The sequence below is a fragment of the Ursus americanus genome, chromosome 6 (assembly GCF_024610735.1).
Source record: "Ursus americanus isolate L20-20 chromosome 6, mUrsAme1.1.p, whole genome shotgun sequence".
Taxonomy (NCBI): Eukaryota; Metazoa; Chordata; class Mammalia; order Carnivora; family Ursidae; genus Ursus; species Ursus americanus.
In genome coordinates this window covers 61,710,434-61,738,121 of record NC_142132.1, presented here as the reverse complement: position 1 = coordinate 61,738,121, position 27,688 = coordinate 61,710,434, and the positions used below count along the sequence as shown (strand labels likewise).

Here is a 27,688-nt window from a genome sequence, read left to right as displayed (position 1 = left end):
AGAATGGGGTGGGAGGTAGTGCAGAGAAGGAGGCAACGCTCACCCATCCAGTCAAGGCACTTCCCAGAATCCCCCAGGATAAGCTTTCTCAAAAATACATTGAGAGAGTAATGGAGTCTCTGCCATTAATGAAGTGGCACCCAGTCACTTGTGGGCAGTTTCAGAAGGGGAACACATCAATGCAACTATTTGGATCATACATATTTCACAAATGTAAAATATGGGATGAATTTTGATTTTTACAAACATTCTTTACGCCTAACTCAAATCGTGTGTTTAAAGATTCTGCTTGCACTTTAGGAATTTGGGTCAGGCTGCCTTGGCTAATATTCTGGAAACAGAGTCCAGTTTTCATCAGCTGAAGCATTTCACCTAATATGTATGCCATTGCCTAGGTTTAACTTGGTTTTTGGCATTAAATTACCAGTCCACAAATATGAATCAACGATTCAAAAGTAGTTCACTGAAGCATAAAAGGAATGATGAAACTATTAACATAAATACTTCAATAAGGAACAATTTGTAAATGAAATAATTAGTAGGACTTGTGTGCAAATACAGATTATAAATCTAAATGTGCTGGGACAAGTGAAGCTGTGAAGCACAAGCATTCTCACAAGCCACTCCCCTGCCGTTGTGACCCTCCTGGTTTCCAGATGCATTCCATACCACATGGCATGGGAGGTTTTACTGGGAAAGGTCAAACCTTCAGGGCCAGGATAGGCATGAAGAGAAGGCATTGCTCCTCCCCCACACTTCCCATCATTCATGGAGAGAGCAGGACCTGGGCCGAGGCCCAGGTGATCTGTTATTTTGTGTTTTTATAGGACATATTTTAAAGAAGTTTTGTCAACAAGGGGACTGTATAGGCTGCTAGGCGTACAAAGGTTAGAATGTGGGGAGACAGGAGTTTATATGAGCTGTGTGAGACAGGCAGCTGCTTAGGACATGGATGACACAGGTCCCAAGAGTAGTTACAGTACTCCCCTGCTTGCTGTCAATCCTGAGGGTAGCGGAACTTGGGCACAGCTCCTCCAGGTAGAGAATGAGGGAGGGTGGGATGTGGTCCTACCTACATAATTGTTCAAGATTTCTTCTGGACGATATTGCTCATTGCAAAACAGCTAAATGGTGGACAAAAATGGTGTTGAGCAAGCAGGCTTAGTCTTTCGTGTTAAATGTTCTGGAGTTAATTTTTGCTGATATCAGTCAAGATACCAGCAGGAAACAGATGGCAAAAGGTGGGAACTGAGGAAAATATAGTAGAGGAGTTATTTATAAACATGTGGGCAGACATAAGGGAAACCAGCAAGGGATGGGGAACCATCCTGGGGCTAGCAGCAGGAGGGAAGCATTACCGCTCCTAGGCCTGAAGGGGAAAGGGGAGAGGGTTACCAAAACCCCGAGAGCTATAGCTCTGGAGAAGCTCAGGTATGGGCTGTGGCCTTGAAGGCCTCTGGTGTAGAAACCCAGTACTTCCAGCCTACTATCCTGCAGGGAGGAAACAAGGGAGAATAAATGACCCTCACCTCACTCTTCCCCCTTCCGAACTCCTGCTGGTGTTTCCATTGGCCAAAATGAACCACAAGTCAGAAGGCAAGAAATGTAGTAAACCCAGCTGTTGGAGTCCATATGGTCAAACTTCCAGGTCACGAGGCTGAGTGGAGAAGGAAAGGAGTGGATAGGAAGGGCAAACAGAGAATGTCCACACACCAAGGAAAACAGAGCCTAGTGGCAGCTCTTGAGGGGGCATGGCTTGAGGAGAGCAAAGGAAGTAAGGGCATAGAGTGGTTTAAAGAGAGATGAGGAGTAAGATCCCACGTTTTCAATAAATTGATCAGGAAGAAAAAGAACAAGTTATAAAACTATCTTAATGTGGTCTCTGGATTAGGAAAATATTTTCTGATTAGGGAAAGAGACTTGGAGTTTTCATTTGAAGAGCATAAGGATCCACTGTGAAGGGAGTAACTGAAGAAAGAGAGAATTATAGATAAACCCACGATGGAGAGTATAGAGTTCTGAAGACCAGCTGCAAGTAACGAACAATGTCAAAATTGCACCATTTACTGAAAATCTATTTTCAGTAAAAGCCTCCATAGTCAGTCTTAGAATTACTTAAAACTACTACAATAGGTTTACTATGCCATCTCCTAAACATGTTTTATTAGGCTTTAAAATGTTCTCACATATGACTTGAACAGATTAAGGCACTTGACTGAAATAAGGTGGCCAGATTTGAGGATTAGGTAAAGGCTAAGAAAACGGAATAGATTTCAGAATTGATTAGCTATTGGAATACTTTCTTGGCTAAAATTAAATATGTAACAGAGAATGAAGGCAATTACTCACAAATTAAATGCTTTTTATATTTTTTTTTCTTTCTACATCTAACAATTTTAACGCATTTCAAGGCTAAGGTACAACGTGTTATCTGCATTCCATCTTCAGAACGTTGTCGTGTCTCAGAATTGCTTAAAGACCAAATTGGAATATTTCCAGCTTGATCCACTCAAGATCATCATGAGCGTTAAAAGTTTGATGACCTCAGGAATCACATTGTTTGAACTACTAGTATGTCATTAATCGCATTAGCGACATTATGTCATTTGTTGTTAAGGAACTTCATTCATACTTAAAAGGAGCCAGTAACACAGGCACCAGGAAATGTTTCCCTCCCCTAAGGAGTGAGCTGACATCTCGCTGTCTGAGCTCATTGCCATCTATTGCCGTACTACACCGACAACATCCATCATAGCATTGTCTAGCTCTTTCCTAAATGTTTCTCAGGTATTTACAAGTAGGGTTTACTTTAAACATCCAATCCTTGAACTGGCAGAATTGTGAAAAGGCCTCTTTTCCAGAAAATCTGATTCTATTTGTAAAAAGCACAGGTGTACAGGTATATGGATGGAAGTACTTTCATGAGCACAGGGGCCAATCCGATGGATCAAAATAACAGTATCGAGCTATCCCATATTTCTCTGTGATGTGGTAAAAGTCAAAGGTCTTTTCAAACAATAATTGTAAACTACAAGACCCATGTTTCCTTTTCTCTTCCATCCTACAACAATAAGATAAAAAATGGAATGTTACAGCCTTTGGTTAGAAGCCTTTATCTTCAAAAGAGACCTGAGAAGGAAGACTTAACTGACCTTTCCATGTAAGAAAGCACATCACCTACTGAGATTTGTCTTCCTTGTTGGCACCTCCCTACAAAAGAAGTGGGAGGCTAAAATCAGCTTCAACTTGTGCAAATTAAAAGTAACCTTCAGGCTAATGGGCTTTCAACACCACTCCTTACTGGGCAAAAAATTTTGTGTCCCATAAAATTAAATTACCTCCTCGAAAATGACTTCTCTAATAAATGACACCATTAAATACAGTAAAACTGGAATTCCTACAAAACAATTTTCCCCTCTCTGAGGCAACTCTCCCGTCACTGTGAAAATTGATTCCATCTTTAATGGAGTATCCTTCTAGTCCAAAAAAGGGGCGCAGAAAACCTAAAAACTGTTAAAGAAATAGCAGGACAATTAAAGGCCAGAAAAATACATCAGAACTTTGAGGAAGCTAGAACTGCAGTTTAGAGAGATCAATGCTTGAGCACTTTACCAAATGCTAAATTTAAAGAATGAGGAGAGCTGTCACCTAGCAGAAGGTGACTTGTTATTTTCAATTTCTTTGAAGTAGCTATCAGAAGGAAACAATCAAATCATTAAGCATTGTAATGAGTTTGTGAGGTGGTAGCTCTTGTCTTAACTTTGGCATTCACTATAAATCAACTATATTTTCACTAATTGAGGAAGTTCTAATGCAGTTCTTTTTAAATGGGGTTGGAAGTCATAAACACATTGTTGAATGACTGCTCTGTATTAGGAACTAAACCAGTTTCTTTAAGAGTGAAGGTATCAAGGAAAGGATACTACAATCCACTTGAAACATTGATCAAACATACACAAAATAGGAGAATGCATGAACATAAGTTGACAGTAGAAATTGTGTGCATAATTGAACTGCGAAGCAATCGGGCACAATTATCACGAGGTTATGTAAAGCTAAAGTGTTCAATTTGACCTGAAAGGCTTTGGGCAAAAGAAGAGGTCCACGATGAAATGTTATCCTGGCAGCTATGTACAGGGTGGATTAACGTCAGGAGAAGCATAATACAAACTAATACTAATCCTAATAACATCTAACACTCATAGGGGCCACACACTGTTCTATACATTCTCATATACTAACATGTTAAATCCTCACATGTAAAATCCTCTTATATTCACATGTTAAATCCTCGATGCTATGACGCAGGCGCTGTTACCATCCCATTTCACAGATGAGGAAACCGAAGCACTTACATAAAGTCTGATTTTTACAGTAAATTTTCTGCACAGCAACCCCCACGCAGATAAATACAGGTGAATTTTCAAAGCGGGTGTTGTCATCCAGAGAAGAATACTAATACAGCCACTAGATATATTATTTTTAAATGCTTTATTATGGAAAATTTCAAATGTAGCTAAAATAGAGTGTAATGACCCTGCTCCCTCCACGTACCCAATCTTGATTCATCTACCCTAACTCCACTCAATGATCCAAGCCCCTCCCCTCATTATTTTGGAGTAAATGCAAACATTCTATCACTTCATCATCATTAAATCTTTCAGTAGGTATCTCGAAGGGGACACCTTTTTCTTCTAAACATGACAATAATATCATATCGCTTTAAAATTACAGTAACTCCTTAATATTAAAAGTCAATCAGTGATCAAGTTCCAAGAATATCTCACTTTAATATTTACTGAGAACTTGCTGTGTTAGCATTAGACACTTCCCCACATACTAAGTCATTTAAATTGCTGTTATTTAAATTGCCTTTTTTCCCTTCTTGCTTTCATTCTTACTAAAAGGAACAAGTCTGTTTCTACCGGATGATTCAAAGCCCCGCGGCGGGGGTCTTGCCCGCGGATCAGCCCCGCAGCGGTCCGGGTCCCGCCCCTGCCCTCTCCCGGAGGGGCCCAAGTTCCGACCCGGAAGCTTCTTCGCGGAGGGATCCGTTCCCCAGACTCGCGCCCCCGGCCCCGCCCCGGTTGCCTAGGCGACGAAGGGCCGCACCTCCGGGGCGAGATCCTGACGATGTCCGTGGGGACCACTCCCGGGGGGACGACCCCCGCGGCGACGACCCCGGCGGGAACCACGCCCGAGTCGGAGGTATGCGGCCCCTTCCCGGCACCCGACACTCTCGAGCGCCCGCCCCAGGCCCACGGTGCCCGCGGCTGAAGCCCGTCCCCAGGGAGGCGCCCCGCGCCCGCGTTGGGAGCGCGGTCCGGAGAGACGTCGAGGTCCGGGAGGCGGGCGGGGGTCGCTGAGGCAGCGCCCGGCGCTCCCCGAGCCCTGTCGCCGGCCGCGTCCCCGCCCCGGCGCGCCGCGCGAGGTGCGCTGGAGTAGAAACTAGAAATTCCCTCTTGGTCGGTTCCAGGTCCCAGCGACCTCACAACGTCCGTGCTTCTCTCGGATTCTCTGCACTCGAAAGGGGGTCTTGGAATCGGAAATGGGCCAGCTAATTCTTTTGCAGTGATCATAGTTCCTATATTACTCAAAGGTGTCGTGGAATAATAACTCTTCATTGTTAGTAGATTGATCAATATTTGAAGGCCAGGGCTTGGTGTCACCCTGATTCTTTTACCACTTCTCTAAATACAGAGATACATGATAGGACAAAGGAGGGGTCCTGGAAAATCGGCCTTATGGTTATGGCTTAGTTGCTCATTGTCACCTTGTCTTTAGGAAAGTTATTTAACTTCCTTGGGCCCCAGTGGTTTCCTGTATGTGGGGGGGAAAAAAAGAAAGAAGGATTTATCTTTAGGCTCTACCCAACACCAGCTCTCAATAATAAATGGGTTTTAGGTAACTTTAATTACTCAGAAGCTTAGTATCCTGAGATTTTAATTAAGAACATATCTGCTATTCCAGATATTGCTAAAAGAAAATGTTTAAATCTTCACAGAGTCCATCATGTTGTTCTATGAAGTTTTGTCTTCAGTTTTTTTTAAGACCGGAGGTGAATAATGATGTTATAATTAACATTTCTTTGCTCAACTCCTTTATTAGTCTAAATAACATTTTTTTTTTTTTGGTGCAGAATCTAAGTATTAGCTGCTATTTTCTAAATGTAGAAACACACAGCCAATTATCTAGTGCCTTGCCGCAGAGATGTATATACAAGTCGTTCCCAATCGAGATTCTTCCCAATACTGCAGACCGCTAAAGCATGCTGACTGTCCTATGAGCCTTTTGAAATTAGCATACATTAAAAATACATTTTAATGTGATAAGCTGGTTACTAAGCTAGTTACTCCCTTGTGATCTCTAATGTAAGTAATACAAATTTCAAAAGTGGCAGAGAAAATTTCCCAATTAAGTCATGTTATTTAAAAATATACAAAAACATACTTACGAAAATGCTCAATTGTCAGTGTACATTTGCATATACTTACTTATCCATGTAGATATAGATATGTCCTTTCCAAGATGACTCTGATAATTTGGGGCTAGTGAATCTGCACTTCAAAAAAAAAAAAAAAAAAAAACCAAAAAAACAAACAAGGAAGAAAAGAAAAAGAAATACCCTCATATTTTTTTTTTTTTTTGAAGATGCAAAGAAGTGCCATGTCCCAGGGGAAAAGAAAATCACTTCTGTATTTTGGATGGGTCAGATGAATTGAGTTAGTTACAGACCTTAGGTGATTATCTGCCATCTTGGCACTGTCAGTGGGCACATTTGTTAACTTCTTGGAGGAGCAGGTATTCCCTGTGACGAGCAATTCAGAAAATGCTCAGTCTTTTAGTTAGTAACAAACTGAAGAAATCGAGATGGAATTTGGACTCACTGAGCCGTACTCACTTAGCTTGTACTGAGATGAACAGGCTGCTACACCGTGGGAAAAACACCGTTTTCCATTCTAATGAAAGCAGAGTTCCTGTAGGTCACAGAGAAGCCAGTGGATCTCTAGAGCCTGCATTCGTTAGAGTGATCAGGCCTGCCGGCTGCCCGTTGGTGCCCACAATGTGTTTTAGGGGTTACATGGAAAAGATGGCAAAGACCCCTCTCTCAGAATCTACGTTCCCAAGGCTACTGATTTTCAGTTAGATACTGAAATGTTCTTCTCAGGTCAGATTCTTTCCAGAGTTGATCCCCCAAGACCTAGTCCCTTATGGTGTCATTTCTAATAAATTCTGTTTCCAAATTGACTTAGCCAGTAGACCATCTAGTCATCCTAGCCAAGCAGTAGTGAAATATTTTTTTTTCTTGCCAAGTCAATCAGAAATAAAGCATAAGCTTCCAGTAGTCTGAGGTTTCCAGACTTATTTGTTGCCAGTACCTAGAACAAAAACAACCAATTATTCCAATCACTTAGTAGGCACTCAATAAAATATAACTAGTTAAAATCACAGGTGGTCTGATGTATGCCAGGAAAGATCGTTATCATAGACCAAAATCTATTGAGAAACTGTAAACAAGCAGACATGAGATGCAGGTCCAGGAAGATTTTTTTTCTGTAGCATTGCAGAAACTCTTTTTGCCAACTTTCTGAATTTAACATTCCAGTTTCTTTAGTAACATGGGAGTTAATGCCTCCCTCTAAGAGGCAAGACTCAATGGTTGGGAAATATCTGTATAAGAACGCATAAGACCAGGGTCGCCTGGGTGGCTCAGTCCTTAAGCGTCTGCTTTCAGCTCAGGCTCAGAGTGTGATCTCAGGGTCCTGGAATCGAGCCCCACATCGGGCTCCCTGCTCCACTGAGAGCCTGCTTCTTCCTCTCCCACTCTCCCAGCTTGTGTTCCCTCTCCCTCTGGCTGTCTCTCTCGCTGACAAATAAATGAATAAAATCTTTAAAAACAAAATGCATAAGACCAGACAAAAACGACAAAAATCTGAAACTATTTGCTATGTATAGATCTGTAAATGAAAGGAATTTATAAATGTTTATAAATTAAATCGTAAATGAATTTATAAATGAATACTTAGAATTTAGGCATCAGTCTTTTATCAGTAGTTGGTTCTTAAACTGACTGCCTTAGTGTCTTAAAAAATATTATTTGGGAAATATCATTTAAGTAGCATACATGAAAGGACTATACTTCAACTCACATCAGAGACCTAAAAGAAAATGTAAATGATTGTTGCCCATTTGCTTATTCTGAATAATGTCTCTAAGTGTTACTATATTCCATAATAGACAACATTTAAAAAGTCACCATGTCTCAGTACCTTTGAGACTTTATCAGGATAAGAGGACACTTACATAATCTTGAGTGGAAGGATGGTGTCTTGCCTTGGAGATCTTCAACATGTCTAGGAGGAGTTCACAGACAATTCTCTCTACGTTAGGTGATCTCCCTACAGACCTTGAAAACAGCTTCCACCCCATCATCAGCTGGTTGGAGAGAAACACTTGGGGCTCAACTTGAGCAGAAAGCTGATCAGGGTCCTGCAATTTCTATGTCACTCAAGAGATTTATTGAAGCCATTTTCAGCACATACTGTAGGAAAACCTGAGTAGGACCGCGGGGAGGATGCCAAAAGTGTTAATTAAAATATTGTTGAGAAGACAGTACTAATATTCCTCGAAATGTTAATATACAGTAGTATTATTTATAAAACATTTAGAACCTCTGAAAGTAGTGGCTGTGGGTGTGGAGAATTTGACAAAAATTTAGGCTTGTCTTTCTTTTTACTAGTGGTCTTAGGGTTTCCTGTCTTACTTTAAAAGTCCTGCTTCTCCTCTCTTCAGCCTCCCTTTCAGATTATGCAAGTAATCTTTACTCTTTTTCTAATATTTAAAGTATTATTACTAAAATTATGTCTTTAACATGGCTAAAATTAATTTTGATAGATATATTTGGTATATTTGAAATGATTTAATTTTATTTTCTTCTAGACATGAACCATCAGTTATGACAGCTTCATTTACTAAATAAACTGTCCTCTCTCTTCCCATTGAGAATGGACTGACTGCCACTATCACATTATGTGTATATACATGTGAATGAACACAAGGATGGGCAGAATAGTGGAACAGAAGAGAGACTACAAACATTTATATACACACACACATACACACACACACATATATATATACACACACATATAAATTTGTATACATGTATATGTATTTTTGAATTTCCGAAAATTTATATATATTATTACAAATATATTTTTGCGGGCGCCTGGGTGGCACAGCGGTTAAGCGTCTGCCTTCGGCTCAGGGCGTGATCCCGGCGTTATGGGATCGAGCCCCACATCAGGCTCCTCCGCTACGAGCCTGCTTCTTCCTCTCCCACTCCCCCTGCTTGTGTTCCCTCTCTCGCTGGCTGTCTCTATCCTGTCAAATAAATAAATAAAATCTTTAAAAAAAAAAAAAACAAATATATTTTTGAATATCCTGTTCTTTTCACTGACCAGTTTGCCTATTCTTATGTCAATGCCATACTATTTTATATTTAACTTTAATATCTAATTTGGAAAGGTTCCTTTCGCTATTTTTCTTTTAGAAAATATATGTATTCTTCCATAAGAATTTTTAAAAATTATTTTACAAAGTGCCAGAATGATACAGTTGAGATTTAAAATTGTCATCACATTACATTTATAACGTGGGAAGGATTTAATTTTTTTAATTTGAAGGTTTCCAATAAATCTCCTTTATTAAGTTTTTTATTAAACTTTTGATAAAGTTTTTAATTTCTGTAGGCCCTATACCTTTCTTATTATATTTATAACCAAGTATAGTTTAATCAAGTTTCTGCCATTTCCATTTCTAATTTGTTTCTAATATAGAGAAAAGCAGTTAGCCTTCATATATTTGTGTTATGTAACCATCTTATCAAATTTCTTATTAACTGAAACCATGTTAGTACAATGTCAGGTGTCTTAGGTATGCAACCATGTAATCTTCAAATAAAGATTTCTTTATTCATTTTTAATATTTAAGCCACATATTTCGTTTTCTTATTATATTAGTTGGAATCTCTATAGAGTGTTGAATTACAATAATGTTACTAGCCAGAATCCCTTTTTAGTTTCTGGTTTCATGAGAATGACTTCAGTTCTTCACCATTCAATCTGATGTTTTGGCAAATAATCTTTTTTGTGTTTAAGCTATTTTTTTTCTATTCATATTTTACTAAGAGTTTTGCTGCTGAATTCTAGCAAATGCCTGCTTATTATTTCATTATTGTATCATTTTTTTTTACCATTTAATTTGACATAAAAAGTATGTTGTTGTTAATGATGACCCATCCTTGCATTTCTGAAATTAACCTTATTTGGTCATAATGATAGCTTCTTTTTCTTTTAGTACACTGTTGGATTCAACTTTCTAAGATAATACTTTAATTCAAATTTTTACATCTGAATTCATGAATGACTTGGTTTATAATTTCCATTTTGTGCTAGTTTAGGTTTTTGTGTGTAGACTCTGCCGGCTTCTTAAAAATGAATTGTCTACAGTCTGTAATTATTACACTAACAGAATTTATGTGTTCTTCATTGTTAGGTAGAACTTCAAGTGTACAACTGTCTGGGCATGGTGACTTTTTAAAAAGTAGACTTCCAGTTTGGTTTATGTTTGGTCAGTCCCGTTCTCTTTCTTACCCCTGTTCAAATTTGATGACTTTTACGTTGTCTTGTAATTTTCAAATGTATCTCTACAGAATGTGGCTTATGTTTATTTTTTCTTTTAATTGCATTTGCCGAATATTTTTGCCTGTTTCATTCATTACTTTAAAGAACTAGTTCTCGTTTTCACATATCCTTCTTTAATCTGTTACTTTTTTAAAAAATATTTTTCTTTTTCTTAAATTGGCTCTTTAGCATGGCCCAGACTGTAGTGAGGCAAGTAAGGAAGTCTCCTTGGGCATAAAATTTAAGGGATGCCAGAAGTTCGGTTGTCAAGATAAACGTCAGTTGAAGGCATTTTTTTTTTTAATTGAAAGTTAATACAAAAAGCTCATAATGTATCAAAATTTGAAATAAAGACAGAATCAGTAGTCCTGATTTTTCCTTTTGCCTCAGGCTCTGACATGGCTCAACACAGTCCTGCTCCTTAGTTCATTTATTTTCATGCTTGAAGAGAGCCTTTCTAAGTGTGGAAATTGTAGACTGGTCTATGTTCTCTATGACTGTGAAACCCCTCTTAGTCATCTTTGATGAACTGTGTTATCTTTCTTTTAAAGAACATTTATTAAGAATCTTTTGAGATACTACCAGGGATGGATAGAATGATAACCCAAAAGCTTAAATTCTAGAAGGAAGACATACACAATGTGGAAAGCTTAGGTGAATAAGAGAAAAAATTTCAGAGAAAAGATTATCTGGCAAATAATATTAGGCTTACAATTTTATTGCTTCTGGAATAATTGCTAAAATCTACCAGGTGGTGGAGTAAAATGAGTTACAGTGAAGTTTAGCTTACATATTTTTCTAGTCAGAGATGGAATTTTACAGAGAAAACCAAATTATGTATCACATTTTTAGTGGCCTTTTCATGAATTTTGTATTGTATCTTTAATTTTTATAAGTCAGAATATATGTGTTGAAAGATTAAAGACTTTTTACCACCTTATGTCCTTTCAAGTGCAAGGCAGTATATAAACAAACGAAAGAGCACTAGTTCAAAATAGGTTCAGGAATTCAATTTAAGACAAAAGAAAACAAACAAAAGAGGCAAACCCTCTTACAAGATGATTATCTTAAACTATCAAGTTTTAGTAAAACAATGAGGCACTAATATTAGGCATCTTAACTAGAATTACTGTTGTACAAAAGGTTTAAGATTATTGTGTTCCCTTTCATACGGGTCTTGTGTGACCTATTTTCTTCTATCCAGAAAATGTTCACATCAAATAAAATTGATCTGAATGTCTGTGCAATGTACTTTCCATGCATATTTTTGTTAATAATGACAGCAATCTCGTGTATGAAAACATTTCAAAATGATTTTTTAACATGAATTCAACTTAGGTTCAAATGACTTGCTAGTAGTCAAACCCTCTGAGCCCTGCAAATCCAAGTCCAACTATTCATCATTCTCCATCATCTAATAATGTCATCAGATGATAGAGATGAATCCAGACAGTCGATTAACAACCTATGTTGACATAACTAGGATCTGCAGAATTCTAAAAAGAAGGAAAAGATTGAGTGACTGTTCCTGAGGAATTTACAGTCTAATGGAGTTGACAGTACAGGAATAATTTTACTTTACTGCTAATAATAAAAAACATCACCAACAAACATTTAACAAATATATAGTCATATGTTATGGACTAAAATACCATCTTGTATAAAAACTGAGTGCATATAATTCAATTTACAAGTATTTGGGTGCCTAGTATGTGCAAGGTATTCTATTAGGTACTAAAACATTTTTTTCTTATTGAGTTTATAAACTAATTGAATGACCTAGGTTAGGTTACTTTGCTAGCTCTAGGTTACAAAAAGATAGCTAATAACGTAGCACATTTTATGTCTAAATTCGATTTTTAAAAATAAAAATATAATAACCTAATATTAAATACAAACATTAAGTTGATTACTATTACCAATAACTGTTAGCTTTGAGAATTTTCTAGTCTTGGGAAAAAAAATAAGGAAAACGTGGAACGTGATCTTGTTAGCTGTAGCAAAACATTTTGTTGCTCTTCTTATTCACTGGAACCCATTCACATGGAAGGATAAATAACTATTTGTTGAATTGAAAACATTTGTCCCCTCCCTCCCCCAAAATCTCACAGTTCCTGATTTTTGTGGAAATGCTGCTGCTTACCTCTGCTTCTGAATCTCCTCTTCCATCCCCCATTCACAGCTGTTCTCCCCATGCGCTGGCTGTGGGCATTTTCATCCATTCTCACACTTGGAGGGACTCCTAAACCAACATTTTTAAACTGGACCTTTCTGAGTCTAGCATTTCTAATTACCTTCTAAACACTTCTTCCTTGATATGCATATTCCACCTTAAACTCAACCACTGAAATCGAACTTGTTATGTTTTCTTAAAATGAGCATCGTCTTCCAATGCTTCTGTTTTTATTGTCCTAACGAGAGTGCCACATATGATTTATTAAGAACAAACTCTTAAGCCTATTTTCTTTGACCAGCCAAGGGTCTGAAATATGTGTGATCTCTTGTGCAGTATCTTGCATTTAGTAATCACTCAGTAAATATTTGTTCAATTCTTAAATTTGAGATCTCCCACAACATGTTCCCAATGCCCACTTCCCACTTAGGTCCAACTAGTCCCTGACTTGTACCCAAGGCACCACTGTGTGAATTACTTGATATTTACAGAACCACTCCCCACGTGTCCTGTTGCTGATTCATTCCATGATTCTTGCCCAATCTCACCAGGTCCACTTCTGGACCTCCTCTCTATAGACTTACTTTCTCCTATCTCTATTCTTGTCCCTTTATTATGACTCACTTATCATTTTATTTTCTTGTTTTAAAGTCACCCTTGGTTTGTTCCTTCCACTAGATGTTAAGTTATTGAGGCTAACGAGTTTTTTTTCTTGTCTTTGCCTCCTCTTGAGCACCAAGCTCAATGAAGAATAGGTAGGGTTTTTTTTAAAGTTCGTAAATTGACTCATTCTTGTTTGATCAGTTCCTGGATACCTAAGAGGACACATACAACCAGACCACTGTCCTCCATAAAAATTCCAGATGCCCAAACAAAGATGAGACTCATGCTCTTTTCCTTTCTGAGTCTTCAGATGCTTCGTCTGTATCCACTCTTTTTACGTCTTCTGATAAACTCTGCTCTTACTTCATCTTGGCTTGCATTTGATTTCCATCCTGTATGAAGCCAAGGACCCACTTGTCTGGTCCTGTGGGACCCACTCTGCGTCCTCAGATGTGGGCTGCCTGCATCATCTTGGTGATTATGAAGTGACCCTCAGAGGAACAATGGTACCCCAAAATTAAGTCTGCACAGCACAATTTGACATTTGGGGATTGATAAGTTCCTCCTCTGTGAAACAGAGTTGGTTTAATGCTGATGTAATTTCTGTCTCTGTGCTCCTCTGTGTAACTGGTCTATTCTCTGGGGAAAAGGAAAACCGGGAGAACTGATGTGGGATCTGTTCTCATTCCCTATTCTTACTCCCTATTCATTCCCTTAGCTCTGAAGTGCTTTAGCTGGCTCTGAAACTTTACTCTCACTTTAACTGTAAGACTCTCTGGTTCAGTTCTTAGACAGTTTTTCTTAAGGCTATTAGCTGGCATAACAGACTGAATCACTCAGCTCCAGAGAAAAGGGACACTTGTTCCTTCCCATCAGAAAGTGTTTTTAGGTGACTAAGAACCCAGGGAAATGTCAGAGGTTATTCCTCATGTAGGAGTCCCCATAGAGAAAATATTCCCCATGATAATTTATTTGTGGCTTGCTGGGAACACACACATAAGACTGATCATCCCGTTCTCCAAGCCCCCACAGTGGTTTTAGACTGTTGCTGGGAGAAACCAAGACACATTTGGAGAATATCATCACATTGGTGACTCCCTGGGAAGCTCTCTGTGTAAGCAGCACGTTTGATCTACCACATGCTTTCCCTAGAATAGAGTCCAGACTTCTAAATCTTTCTTTCTTTTTCATTGCTGGGTGGATGTCTCCTCATCGTAATTATGGGATGCTGGTATTGCGTTGAGGATTGGTGGCCAATCCTGTTGAGGACCCAAACTCTTAGGATAAAAAAGTGGTCCTGCTATACCCCCAGTTGCACTGGGTTTTTAGCTTCTAGTGGTGAGACATGTCGCAGGGTGGTCACTGCTAGGTGCATGTTGCCTCCTTGAATGAGACACAGTGGATGTCTCAGTGAGACAGGCAGCAGGCTGGTCACTGCTGAATGGTTGTCTCAGTGAGACACAGGGCAGACTGGTCACTGCTGTGTGGATGTCTCCTTGTTGGATTTCCTAGAGACATGTAACCTCCAAAACTAAAGCAGGAAAAAAAAAAAGAAAAGAAAATTTGAACAAACCAGTTACTAGCAATGAAATTTACACGGTAACCAAAAAACTCCCAAAAAACAAAAGTCCAGGACCAGATGGCTTCACAGGCAAATTTTAGCAAATATTTAAAGAAGTGTTAATACCTATTCTCAAACTATACCAAAAAAATACAAGAGGAAGGAAAACTTTCAAATTCATTCCATGAGGCTAGTACCACCTTAATACCAAAACCAGATAAAAAAGAGAACTACAAACCAGTCTCTCTCATGAATAAAGATGCAAAAATCCTTAACAAAATATTAGCAAACCGAATCCAACGATACAGTAAAAAAATCACACACCACAATCAAGTAGGATATATTCCCAGGACACAAGGATAGTTCAGTATTCAGAACACAATCAATGTGATACAACACATCAATAAGAGAAAGGATTAAAAACCATATGATCACTTCAATAGACATAGAAAAAGCATTTGACAAAGTACAGCATCTATTCAAGATAAAAACTTTCAACGAAGTAGGTCTAGAGGGAGGATTCCTAACATAATAAAGGCCTTATATGAAAAACCAACAGCCAACATCATACTTAATGGTGAAACACTGAGAGCTTTTTCCCTAAGGGCAGGAACAAGACAAGGATGTCCACTCACCACTTTTATTCAACATAGTACTAGAAGTCTTAGTCACAGCAATTAGACAACATAAAGAAATAAAAGGCATCCAAATTAGTAAGGAAGAAGTAAAATTCACTGTTTGCAGATGACATGATGCTATATATAGAAAACCCAAAAGACCACCAAAAAACTACAATGACTCATAAATGAATTCAGTAAAGTTGCAAGATACAAAATCCATGTACAGAAATCTGTTGCATTCCAATACGTGAATAATGAAGGAGTGGAAAGTGAAATAAAGAAAATGGTCTCATATACAATTGTACCAAAAACAATAAAATATCTAGGAATAAACTTTACAAAAGAGGCGAAAGACCTGTACTCTGAAAACTATAAAACACTGATGAAAGATGACAGAAAGAAACGGAGATATTCCATGCTCATGGATTGGAAGAACAAATACTGTTAAAACATCTACACTACCCAAAGCAATCTGCACATTTAATGCAATCCCTACCAAAGTACCAACAGCATTTTTCATGGAACTAGAACAAACAATCCTAAAATTTGTATGGAACCACGAAAGACCTTGCATAGCCAAAGCAATTTTGAAAGCAAAGCAAAACTGGAGGTATCACAATTCCAGATTTCAAATTACATTGCAAAGCAGTGGTAATTAAAACAGTATAGTACTGGTGTACCATAGACACATAGATCAATGGAATAGAACAGAAAATCCAGAAATAAACCCACAATTATACGGTCAATTAATCTCTGACAAAGGAGGAATGAACGCATAATGGGAGAAATTCTCTTCAACGGATGGTGTTGGAAAAACTGGACAGCCACATACAAAAAAATAAAACTGGACCACTTTCTTTCACCACACACAGAAATAAATTCAAAATGAATTAAAGATGTAAATATGAGACCTGAAACTATAAAAATCCTTGAAGAGAGCACAGGCAGTCATCTCTCTGACATCAGCCATAGCAATGTTTTTCTAGATATGTGTGTTGAGGCAAGAGAAATAAAAGCAAAAATAAACTATTGGGACTACATCAAAATAAAAAGTTTCTGCACAGTGAAGGAAACAATCAACAAAACTAAAAGGCAACCTACTGAATGGGAGATATTTGCAAATGACATACCTGATAAAGGGTTAGTATCTAAGATACATAAAAAAACTGATACAACTCAATATCCAAAAAACAAATAAAAAATGGACAGATGAGATGAACAGACATTTCTCCAAAGAAGACATCCAGATGGCCCACAGACACATGAAAGGATGCGCAACATCACTCATCATCAGGGAAATGCAAATCAAAACTACAATGAGCTATCACCTCACACCTGGCAGAATGGGTAAAATCAAAAACACAAGAAACAATAAGTGGTGGTGAGGATATAGAGAAAAAGGAAACCTCGTGCACTGTCTGTGGGAATGCAAACTGGTGCAGCCACTGTGGAAAACAGTATGGAAGTTCCTCAAAAAATTAAAATTACCCTATGATCCATAATCGCACTACTGGGTATTTACCTAAAAAATACAAAAAAAAAAAACAAAAACAAAAAACAACCCACGAATTCAAAAGGATACACGCACTCCTATGCTTATTGCAGCATTATTTACAATAGCCTAACTATGGGAGCAGCCCAAGCGTCCATTGATAGATGAATGGATAAAGAAGGTGTGGGATATATATGTATCTATAATATCTATATCTATAGCTATATATATATGTAAATATTTATATATAAATATATAAATATTATTCAGCCATGAAAAGAATAAAATTTTGCCATTCACAACAACATGGATAGAGCTAGATAATACCAAGTGAAATAAATCAATAGAGAAAGACAAATACCAGATGATTTCACTTGTATGGGTAATTTAAGAAAAAAAGCAAATGAACAAAGGTTAAAAAAGAGAGACAAACTAAGGAACAGACTCCTAACTACAGAGAATAAACTGATAGTTACTGGAGGGGACGTGGGGGGGAGGGGATTAAAGAGTACACTATCATGATGAAAAAAATAAAGACCAAAAAAGAGTTTGTTAATTGAAAGCTATCACCCAGTTTTAAGTATGCATAACAGACAGATTAACTAGACATTCAACTTTTGAGAGGTACCATTACTTGAAAACAGAAGAGAAAAATGATTATCTAGAAGACGGTTGTGTTTAAAATTTATTTCTAATAGCAACTAGAACACAGTAAACAAATTTTGATATCATTGGATTAACATGTAAATCATGACTGAGATAACTCATTCGGTTGTTGTTTTGTTTTTGTTTTTGTTTTTGTTTTGGTAGAGAGATGCTGAATTCCAGGAGCATGAAAAGATTCTGTCTCCAGATTTTCTTTCGGTTGCTCAAATTACTGAAATGCTAGCAGAGGACGTAGATGGAGTTCAACAGTAAGCACTTCAATATTACAACCAAATATAGAACAGTTCTAGTTCTGCATCTATAAATGATCATGATATGCTATTATATAATTTAAATTTTTTCCCAATGAATTGTTATATCATGCAAATACATATATATCCAAATACATATAATATGCAGAGTCTGGAACACCAAAATTCTCAAACAACTGACTTTTACACTGCTCAGCTGTCGTCTTTATGGGAGAAATGCATTTCATACCAACATGCAAATGTTAACAGAGAATAGGAATTTATTGTTAAAAGCAGTCTTTAACATATGCTGTCTTCTACTTCTTTTTTCTTTCATTCATAAAACTGTCAACTATGCAAAATAACCTTTAGGTCATCTGTCTCATCATGACAAGAATAAGTTGTATATTCTGTAATATTAAGAATTAATACATTTTAATATTTTGGAAATCCTGAATATTAGCCATCCACCTGTGATTTTTATTGGATATGAAGCTATACTAAATATTCTGATTTCATGTATTTTGCCTAAAAATGTGAATATAACTGAATTTATGGGAACAATTCTAATATATGTACATCTCATTCTTAAGGCCATTGATTTCTACAGCAAACCATTTACTTAGAACTCTAGTCAGATATATCTAACACAAATTCCTAAAATGTGTTTTGAGTAATCAGTCATCTTAAAAGTTATCTTGCTCTAATAATGGAAGCCTGATTGACTATAATGTGTAGAGAGCCCACTCTACACATGATGTGATGCTCTGAACTGTAATGTCTCTTCTGCCGGCCAGTCATCCATATGTTAGGAGGATATTGTGGACCATAATGGACAAATAGAAAATGACTCTGTCAGTGGCTATCATTTGCAAATCTTTCAAATATTGTAGAATAGAGGTGATTTACTACTGAGAAGGAAATATGACAGATGTACTGGCTGGAAGAGAAATCTGAGAAGGGAAGACATATTTAGAGCAGGCAAATAACACTGACAGGCCTTTTCCCAGGATGCTCTTCACCTTCAGGGCCTGCAAATCTTGCTAGAAATCCTGGTGATCTGTGATTTGGCCATACTGCTTACCATCTATATAAGTATTAGTCAATTAAAAACTTCACAGATTTTTAAACAAGTATATCATGGTAATTTTAACATTTTTATAGAAATTAATGCCCATTGGAAATTCCAATTTTTAGTATCAGAATTGATTAGTAAAATGCATTCATTGTATTAGTATCACTCATTATTTATGCTTTAAGTAAAATATTTTGCATTTCTAGATAATCCCAAATATTGTTGATCATTAAAGTGCAAAAAATAGGTATTTCATGCTAGGCAAAATAATATGATGCAAAGGACAGATATTTAATATAGTTTACAATTTATTTGTAATAAATATCAAAGATGTTATATTACATGCAATTAATATTAAATAAAAGGTATTGCAAGCATAATTTTTTTTAGACTTCTTTATTTCTTACCACATCTTAAGTTGTGCTGTATACCAAAGCTTGTGTGGCAATCTTTTTTTCTTCCCCACTTATTGGCTCTCTTTGTTGTCAAATATTTAAATTCTAAAAGTATTTTTAATCTTTAAAGATTAAAGTAGTTACTATAGAGAATACCATATACTGAATGCCTAGGTAACATCTAGGATAAAGGAAAGGATACAGAGGGTGATACAGAAGTTAACTGTATAGAAACAACCAGGTTCAATGTAGGTTGACCTATTAGACTGTCTCATTAATAGAATTTACCTGAAGTAATCTCAGATTTTAGGGTATCAATTTTGGATAAATGACAGTATTATGTCAGGAGCCATTTCTTTGCAAAGTAATTTTCTTGAGGTTCTGTATATGATTTTTGTAACAGTAATCCTGAAATATTTGCAATCAATCATTCGCTTTCCATTTAAAATAGTATTATTATAAATGGGGATTATATACTTCTCAAATGACAGACATATAATTTAGGTATCCTGTCACCAAGTGACAGAAGTATGCCAAAATCATGTAGTCTACAAAGCTATAAACCTATTTAAATAAATTATAGGAAATCAGCACATTTCCCTACCTTTTAAAATTAAAAATTGTGTTTCATGAAAGCAGCCAACCAAATGAAACATTATAGTATCATTAAAACATATTTCGAGAGTACACTTTGAGTAAAGTTAAATGTCTGAGTACATTTCTCATGATCTCCTATTATCAATCATTCATGCTTTTAATGTAACCCTGATTTTTTACAGATACACCCAAATCCTTTTTGAAAAAAGGTTAAGGACTAAATTGAAAAGAACTATTTAAACACAGAAATAACCCTAAGAGATCTTTTAATAGCCTTCCATAACTGGGCCTCCATGAGCTGTTCAGCTCTTGCCTTAAGGCTTATTTCTGAATGTCATCATATTTAAAAAATAAGATGCCTCCAATTTCAAGAGCAAGTAGGAATAATGTGGTACCTTTACTGGAATTCTTGGTGAGACAAAATAGATAGTTACATCACCTATCACTATAACACAACTCCCTAAATCCCTGTTAAGCATCTTTCTCTTTCCCCGTGGTCTCTAATGCCACAGCTGTAGCCATCTCTCCTCTCCCCTGTCCCATCTTCCCTTTTCCCCAGAGGAAATACTTACAAATTTGCCAATAAAATGCATGGAAACTTTGCATTCAAATTGCAGCAGCATCTTGCTCCAAATGCTTCCCTGCATAACCTCCTTTGGGGTGAAATATCTGAACAAAGAATAGAAATGGTAAATACTTAGCCCTGCAATTCTAGTTGAAGGTTAAGATTCAAATGGTATTAGGGGAAGTGGTGGAGGAAGGATGGGGGAGAGCAAAAATAGAGGGATGTCAAAGAAGTTTCACTAAAATACTCTTAGACAAATAGTTCATTTACGTATAATCAGACTCTGGAAAAAAAAGAAAATAAAAAGCAAAGAACACATGCAACTATTTAGGTCAAATATTTAATTTTTTAAAAGAACAGCATGGAGATGGCAGATGAAGAGTACAGTTAGAAGGAAGACTAACTGTTGGGAACAGAACGTTCAGGTAGGTTGACTCCAGAGTTGATTGACTCAAGGCCTCAATAGTATCATCAAGAAATGATTATAATTTTAAGGGGCGCCTGGGTGGCACAGCGGTTAAGCATCTGCCTTCGGCTCAGGGTGTGATCCTGGTGTTATGGGATCGAGCCCCACATCAGGCTCCTCTGCTATGAGCCTGCTTCTTCCTCTCCCACTCCCTCTGCTTGTGTTCCCTCTCTTGCTGGCTGTCTCTATCTCTGTCAAATAAATAAATAAAATCTTTAAAAAAAATGATTATAATTTTAGAACTGATTTTTTTTATAATTATAAGATGGCTGCCAGTAGCAATCAAGTCTACTTATTTACTCTTTTGCATTTTTCTTCCACAGAAGAAAATAAACCTCACCCTTAGTTAGGAATTAGAACAGTTTAAGAGAGTGCCCACCATAGACCAGTAGTTACTATAGAGAATACCATATACTGAATGCCATTATATGGCTTTATGGGAAGAGCAGGAGATTATCATAATTGGTTTAGAGGAATCAGTACTTTCTTTTGGGGTTGAGGTGTCTACCTTGATGCCATTGTAGATGAGATGGAAGTTAGAGAGTTAAATACAACATCAGCTTTATTTGTTCCCAAACTTGTTTAATCTTGCTGTATTTATTATTCTGATTATAGAATCTATTTCAATATTATGAATAATAAGGACTTCCTTTTTTGAAAATGGCAGTATGAAGTTGTCACACACCCACACATAGTCCCTCAGAAATCACATATAAGCAATAAGGAAATACCAATAACTTCTTTATCCAAACAAGGAGAATGCTGTAAGCCCAAACCACAAAATAGAGGATGACTTCCAGAAGCATTATAGATCAAGCAGAAGTGGAGGAGAAAGAACAAGAAAGATACACATAGTTGAAGATCTTAGAGTGAGCTAAAAAATATAATTATTCTCCTAGGTGAGAAGAAAACCCTGAAGTGTCATTTTAAGAACCCTTCTTTGCAACAGTAGGACCAAAGAGTTACAGGCTTGGAACAGATAATTCCCGTATTTACAAGAAATAGATTATTTGTGTGATGGTAATGAGAACATATCCTACTTTTTTTTTCTTTTTCCCCACTAATTGAAAAAAAGTAAAATACTGGAATATATTACATGAACTTATTCAAGCCAAGTCTGAGTACAAAACACAGAATATGCATACAAAGCCATCTTAAGGAAAAAAAAAAAAATTGAAGAATGGGGGGGGGGAAACCTGGCAGGCAAAGAAAACAACCAAATGAATATAGCCATGAGCATAAAAATATACTGTCAGACATTTATCGTGAATTAAAAAAAAACTTAGGAAGCAATCACAACAAGAGCATAAAACAGATATAAAAACTCAAGGAAGAGATAACGAGAAATAAAAGGTGATAAAACATGTAAAAAAGCAAAGAGTAGAAAAGATCTTACAGCGGTGAGCTCTGTAAGCAACCCAAGGGAGACTTAACACTGCTGAAAACACTAAGGGACCTAGAAGACAGTATTGAGAAAAGCATATAAAATGAAAAGGAAATTTTTTGAAAAAAAATTTGAAAGTTAGTAGAAAATTATAGCTATATACAAAATGAGTAAAATATACATAATTTGAACGCTTTGAAAAAGAAAACAGAACAAATATTTAACAATATAGTTCCAGAACATAGTGTTGGAAGAAGGAAGAAGAGGAGCGAGGTGAAGAAGAGAATTATAAGAATAGAAGAAGTGAGGAAGAAGACCAACAAGAGTGCTCACGCTTGCTCTCTTTATCTCTTCCTCCTCTTCCCTTTCTCTGTTTTCCTTTTGAAGGTCATTTTGGACTTAGGATTTTGATATAACTATGGGTATTTTTAGATTAAGGGCATTATAGAATTTTCATCCAAGAAAAATATCTGCAATTTCAAAACTTAGAAAAAGAACTGTTCACTAATATGATCTTAATGTCTGGATTTTTCTTTTTGTTACAGAAAACTGAAAAAGTTTTTGAATTTCAAAAACCTTCACACCTGTTTAAAGGAAGACATTCTACTAGATTTTTACGTATCTGGATTTTTGTGGGCTAGAGGAATGGACTTTTCTGTTATTCAATATTCAAAATTTATGACCTTACTAGATATGTTACTTCATAATCTTAGAAGTAAGTATGTTTTTTTCTTTTTTTTTTTTAAGAAAAGAAAATTTAGTCCACTGTTGAAATTAGTGTTCTTAAGCAAAAGTTCCTAATTTTAGTGTAATTCCTTCAATGAAAATTATGGGATTTTTTCTGGATAGAGCAAAGATATATAGTTCATACCTTCATTAAGTTGTAAAATTTCAAACAGTACTTAACAGGCTAAAGTTCTCTTAATTAACTTCCCTAAGATGTTAACTTCATTTAAAAATCTTATCCATCCCCAAAATGTCATGTAGTTCACATTTATTTAGGTATTTTTTTATTGTATGAACTGTTTCATTTCATCTTACCTGCAAGTTTTACTGGGATATCTCAGAAATGACTAATGAGAGGAGGTATTTAGTCAATTTCTAAACCCCATTAAATAGACATTACTCCCATACACTTAGATTTTGTGACTTTTTTCTTCTATAACATCAGAATGAGTTACTATAGGAAATTTGGAAATTCTTCCTTAGAGCAATTTTCAGTGTGATAAATTTTGTTTGAGAATAAATACAATTGCTTCTTGGAAAAAAGAAAAGAAAGAAATCTATCACGGATATATTGCCAGTTCTGTGTGCTAGGCACTGTGTTTGGTTCTAATCTTCAACATGCATTATTGAACCTCGGAGCAACTCCCACATGGGAGGTATTATAACCACTATCTCAGAGCTGAGCAAGGAGTCCAGAGAACAAGACTGCAAGCTGGAAACCCGCACAACTAGAACTTGAATCTCAAAGTATATAATCAAAAGGCCAGAAGGGAGGGGAGGTGGGGGGATGGGGTAACTGGGTGATGGGTATTAAGGAGGGCATGTGTTGTGGTGGGCACTAATGAATCGTTGAACACTACATCAAAAACTTATGATATACTATATGCTGGCTAACTAAACATAATAAAAAAAAATAAAATTCCAACCCCCCCACATAAAAATAAATAATAAAAAATAAAGCTCCATGAAAATTTTTTTAAAAAGGCCATGAGCACTATAAACACAAAGGTATTTGTGTCTCAATTGAAAGATATACTTATGTCAGTTGAGAGCTCCTTCCTTCCTTCCTTCCTTCCTTCCTTCCTTCCTTCCTTCCTTCCTTCTTCCCCCTCCCCACTCCCTCCCTTCCTTCCTTCTTTCCTTTTCTTCATTCCTTACTTTTTTTAAACTATTCTTTGCTTTTGGGTCATTTGCTTGTTTTTAGTTTCTTTTCTTCTTTTTTTTTTTGAATGAGCAGGTAGAAGACCTTGCTCCCCCTAAAGAATTGACACCAGAATTGTCAGAATATGTGGGTGCCTATTTGCAGCCACACAAAGCCTATTCTGTTCTGTGTATCAGTTTCTAGCAGGAGAAATTTAAAGTGAACTAGCAAAACTAATAGAGAAGCCACTCAGGCCTTATGCACGCTTCCTACTCCTAGTCATCCTTACAAGGGACAAATTCGTAGTTCTTGTATGTGAGGAGAAGAAAGCATTATTTTCCTTCTTTGCAAGTGGGAGAATTTTATCTTTGCTTATATGTAAGTATGTAGTGCCATGTTAAAGATAAATAATGGGGCGCTTGGGTATTACAAAAGTGCTTAAATGAACAATTGTGAACATCCTTGAAATAAATGTTAAAAAGAATCATGAAAAAAAAAAGGAAGGTATAGAGAAGAAACAAATGGAAATTTTAGAACAAAATTATACAATAACCAAACTTAAAATCTTATTAGATAGAAATTATAGCAAAATGGAGAGGAGACAAAGGAAAAATCAGTGAACTTGAACATGTAGTGATAGCAATGATCCAATCTGAACAACACAGAGAAAAAGACTGGCAAACAAATGAACAAAACCTCAGGGACTTGTGGGACAATCAAAGTTCTAATATGCATATTGTTAGAGTCTCAGAAAGACAAGAAAAAAGGTATGGTGCTAAACAAACATTTGAAGAAATAATGGCTGAAAACTTCCCAAATTTGGTAAAAGGTATAAATTTATAAATTCAGGAGGCTGACTGGACTACAAACAGACTAAACCAAAAGAAAAACACCATCAACCACCTGGCTCTAATTGACATTTACACAACAGTCCACCCCAAACAGAATAGACATTGTTTACAAATGCACACAGAATATTCATCAAGGTGGGCCATCTTCTGGGTCATAAAACAACCTTAAATTTAAAATAATTGAAATCATACAAATATATTCTCTGATCATATAGGTATTGAACAAGAAATTAATAACAGAAATATGTCAGGAAAATCTTCAAACACATATTAAACAACACAGTTCTAAATAGTATGTGGGTCATATATCTCAATAGATATTAGAAAAGATTTTTAAGTAAGTGAAAATAAAACATGAAAATTTCAATATTTGAAAATCTCATCAATGTAAATAATCTGAAGAAGAAAAGCCATATGATCATATAAATAGATGCAGAGAAGCATTTGACTAATAGAACACCCATTCGTTGTTTTAGAAAAGAGTCAGAAAAAAACGAAGAAAAAAAGTGATATTCCTCAATGTCATAAAAGGCATCTACAAAAAACGTAAATCTATTGTTATACTTAGTGGTGAAAGACCAGGTGCTTTCCCCATAAGATCAGGGTCAAGGCAAGAAGATCTACTCTCAGAACTCCTATTAGACATAGGACTGAAAGAAAGTCTTAGCAATAAGTGCAATAGAGTAAGAAAAAGAAAAAAAGGGGAAGGAGGAAATAAAACAGTTCCTGTTCTCAGATGAATTAAAAAAAAAATTCTAGAACTTGTAAGTTAAGCAACATTGCAGTAATAAGGTCAAAACACAAAAGTCAATTGTATTTCAATGTACTAACAATATACATTGTATCCCAAAATTTTAATAAATACCATTGTTTACAATAGCTCCAAAAATAAAAGAAATGCTTAAGTATATTTCAATGTACTAACAATATACATTGTATCCCAAAATTTTAATAAATACCATTGTTTACAATAGCTCAAAAAATAAAAGAAATGCTTAAGTATAAATCTAACAAAAAATCTAACAAGATCTGTATGCTAAAAACTACAAAATGATGACAAAAGAAATGAAAGAAAACTTAATAAATGAAAAACATACTGTATTGTTGTATTAGAAGATTCCACATGGTAAAGATGTCAATTCTTCCCAAATTGATCTGTAGATTTAATACAATATCAATCTAAATCCTAGCAGGATTTTTTTCTAGACATACCCAAGCTGATTTTTAAATTTATATGGAATGGCTAAGGAATTAGAATAGCTAAAATAACTTTGAAAAATAAGAATATAGCTGCAAAAATCATACACTCAAATTTAAGACATACTATAAGTTACAATAATAAAGGCAATGTTATGTTAGTGAGGGAATAAATGCATAGATCAATGGAACAGAAGCAGGAATTCAAAAATACACTGATGCAAAATGGTCATCTGAATTTTTGATAAATATGCAAAAGCAATTCAACAGAACAATGTAGCCTTTTCAACAAATGTTGGAACAACTTCTACCTATATTGAAAAAAATGTACCTCAGCCTAAATCTTTTATTTGATATAATTAGCTCTAATTAGATCATAGATATAAAATTAGAATTGAAAATTATAAATTTTTTAGAAGAAAACTGGAACAAAAATCTTCATGACCTGGGGTTTTACAAGAAGTTCTTAGACATGACCCCCAAAACATAATGCATATAGGGAAAAAATGATAAATTAGACATCATAAAATTGTAAAACTTTTGTTTTATGAAAAGTCACTGTTAGAAGAATGAAGCGATAAGCTACAGACAAGGAAAAAATATCTGTAAATCACATATTTGACCAAAGACTTGTCTCTATAACATATAAAGAGCTCTCAAAACAATAAGAAAACAGACAATCCCATTAAAAATAGGCAAAGCTATCAAAACCCATAATTCCTGTCAACCATGAGGAAAACATTAGACAAACCCAAATTAAGGTACATTGTACAAACTATCTGACTGATACCTCCCAAAGTGACCAGGTTATCAAAAACGAGAAAAGATTGAGAAATGATCACTCTAGGGGAACCTCAGGAGACAGGACTACTAAATATAATGTAGCATATAAATGGGAGCCTTGAACAGAAAAAGAATATTAGGGGCGCCTGGGTGGCACAGCGGTTAAAAATCTGCCTTTGGCTCAGGGTATGATCCCAGCATTATCGGATTGAGCCCCACATCAGGCTCCTCCGCTATGAGCCTGCTTCTTCCTCTCCCACTCCCCCTGCTTGTGTTCCCTCTCTCGCTGGCTGTCTCTCTCTCTGTCAAATAAATAAATAAAATCTTTAAAAAAAAAAAGAAAAAAAGAGTATTAAGTAAAAATTGAAGAAATCTAATAATACTTTTAAAATATATATTTATGTAGAAAAACAAAGGGATTTAATGAAAGAAAAAAATATATGCTCTAACAAAACAACAACAACAACAACAACAAACT

At 36.1% G+C, this 27,688-nt stretch overlaps 1 protein-coding gene across 3 annotated transcripts in view; it reads left to right on the top strand.

Moving 5' to 3' along the window:
- The first annotated feature begins 4,915 nt into the window (after positions 1-4,915).
- The window catches only part of CABCOCO1 (ciliary associated calcium binding coiled-coil 1), a 111,669-nt gene continuing 88,896 nt past the window's right edge, over positions 4,916-27,688 (top strand). Inside the window, exons 1-3 of one of the 3 annotated variants that reach the window (XM_045783325.2) lie at positions 4,918-5,208; positions 17,945-18,048; positions 23,058-23,227. In XM_045783325.2, the coding sequence (XP_045639281.1) occupies positions 5,134-5,208; positions 17,945-18,048; positions 23,058-23,227 (349 nt within the window). In that variant the 5' untranslated portion in view covers positions 4,918-5,133. Of the gene's footprint in view, positions 5,209-17,944; positions 18,049-21,017; positions 21,088-23,057; positions 23,228-27,688 lie in introns of those variants that run through there. The other 2 variants (XM_087863083.1, XM_087863084.1) reach the window with 2 other exon arrangements.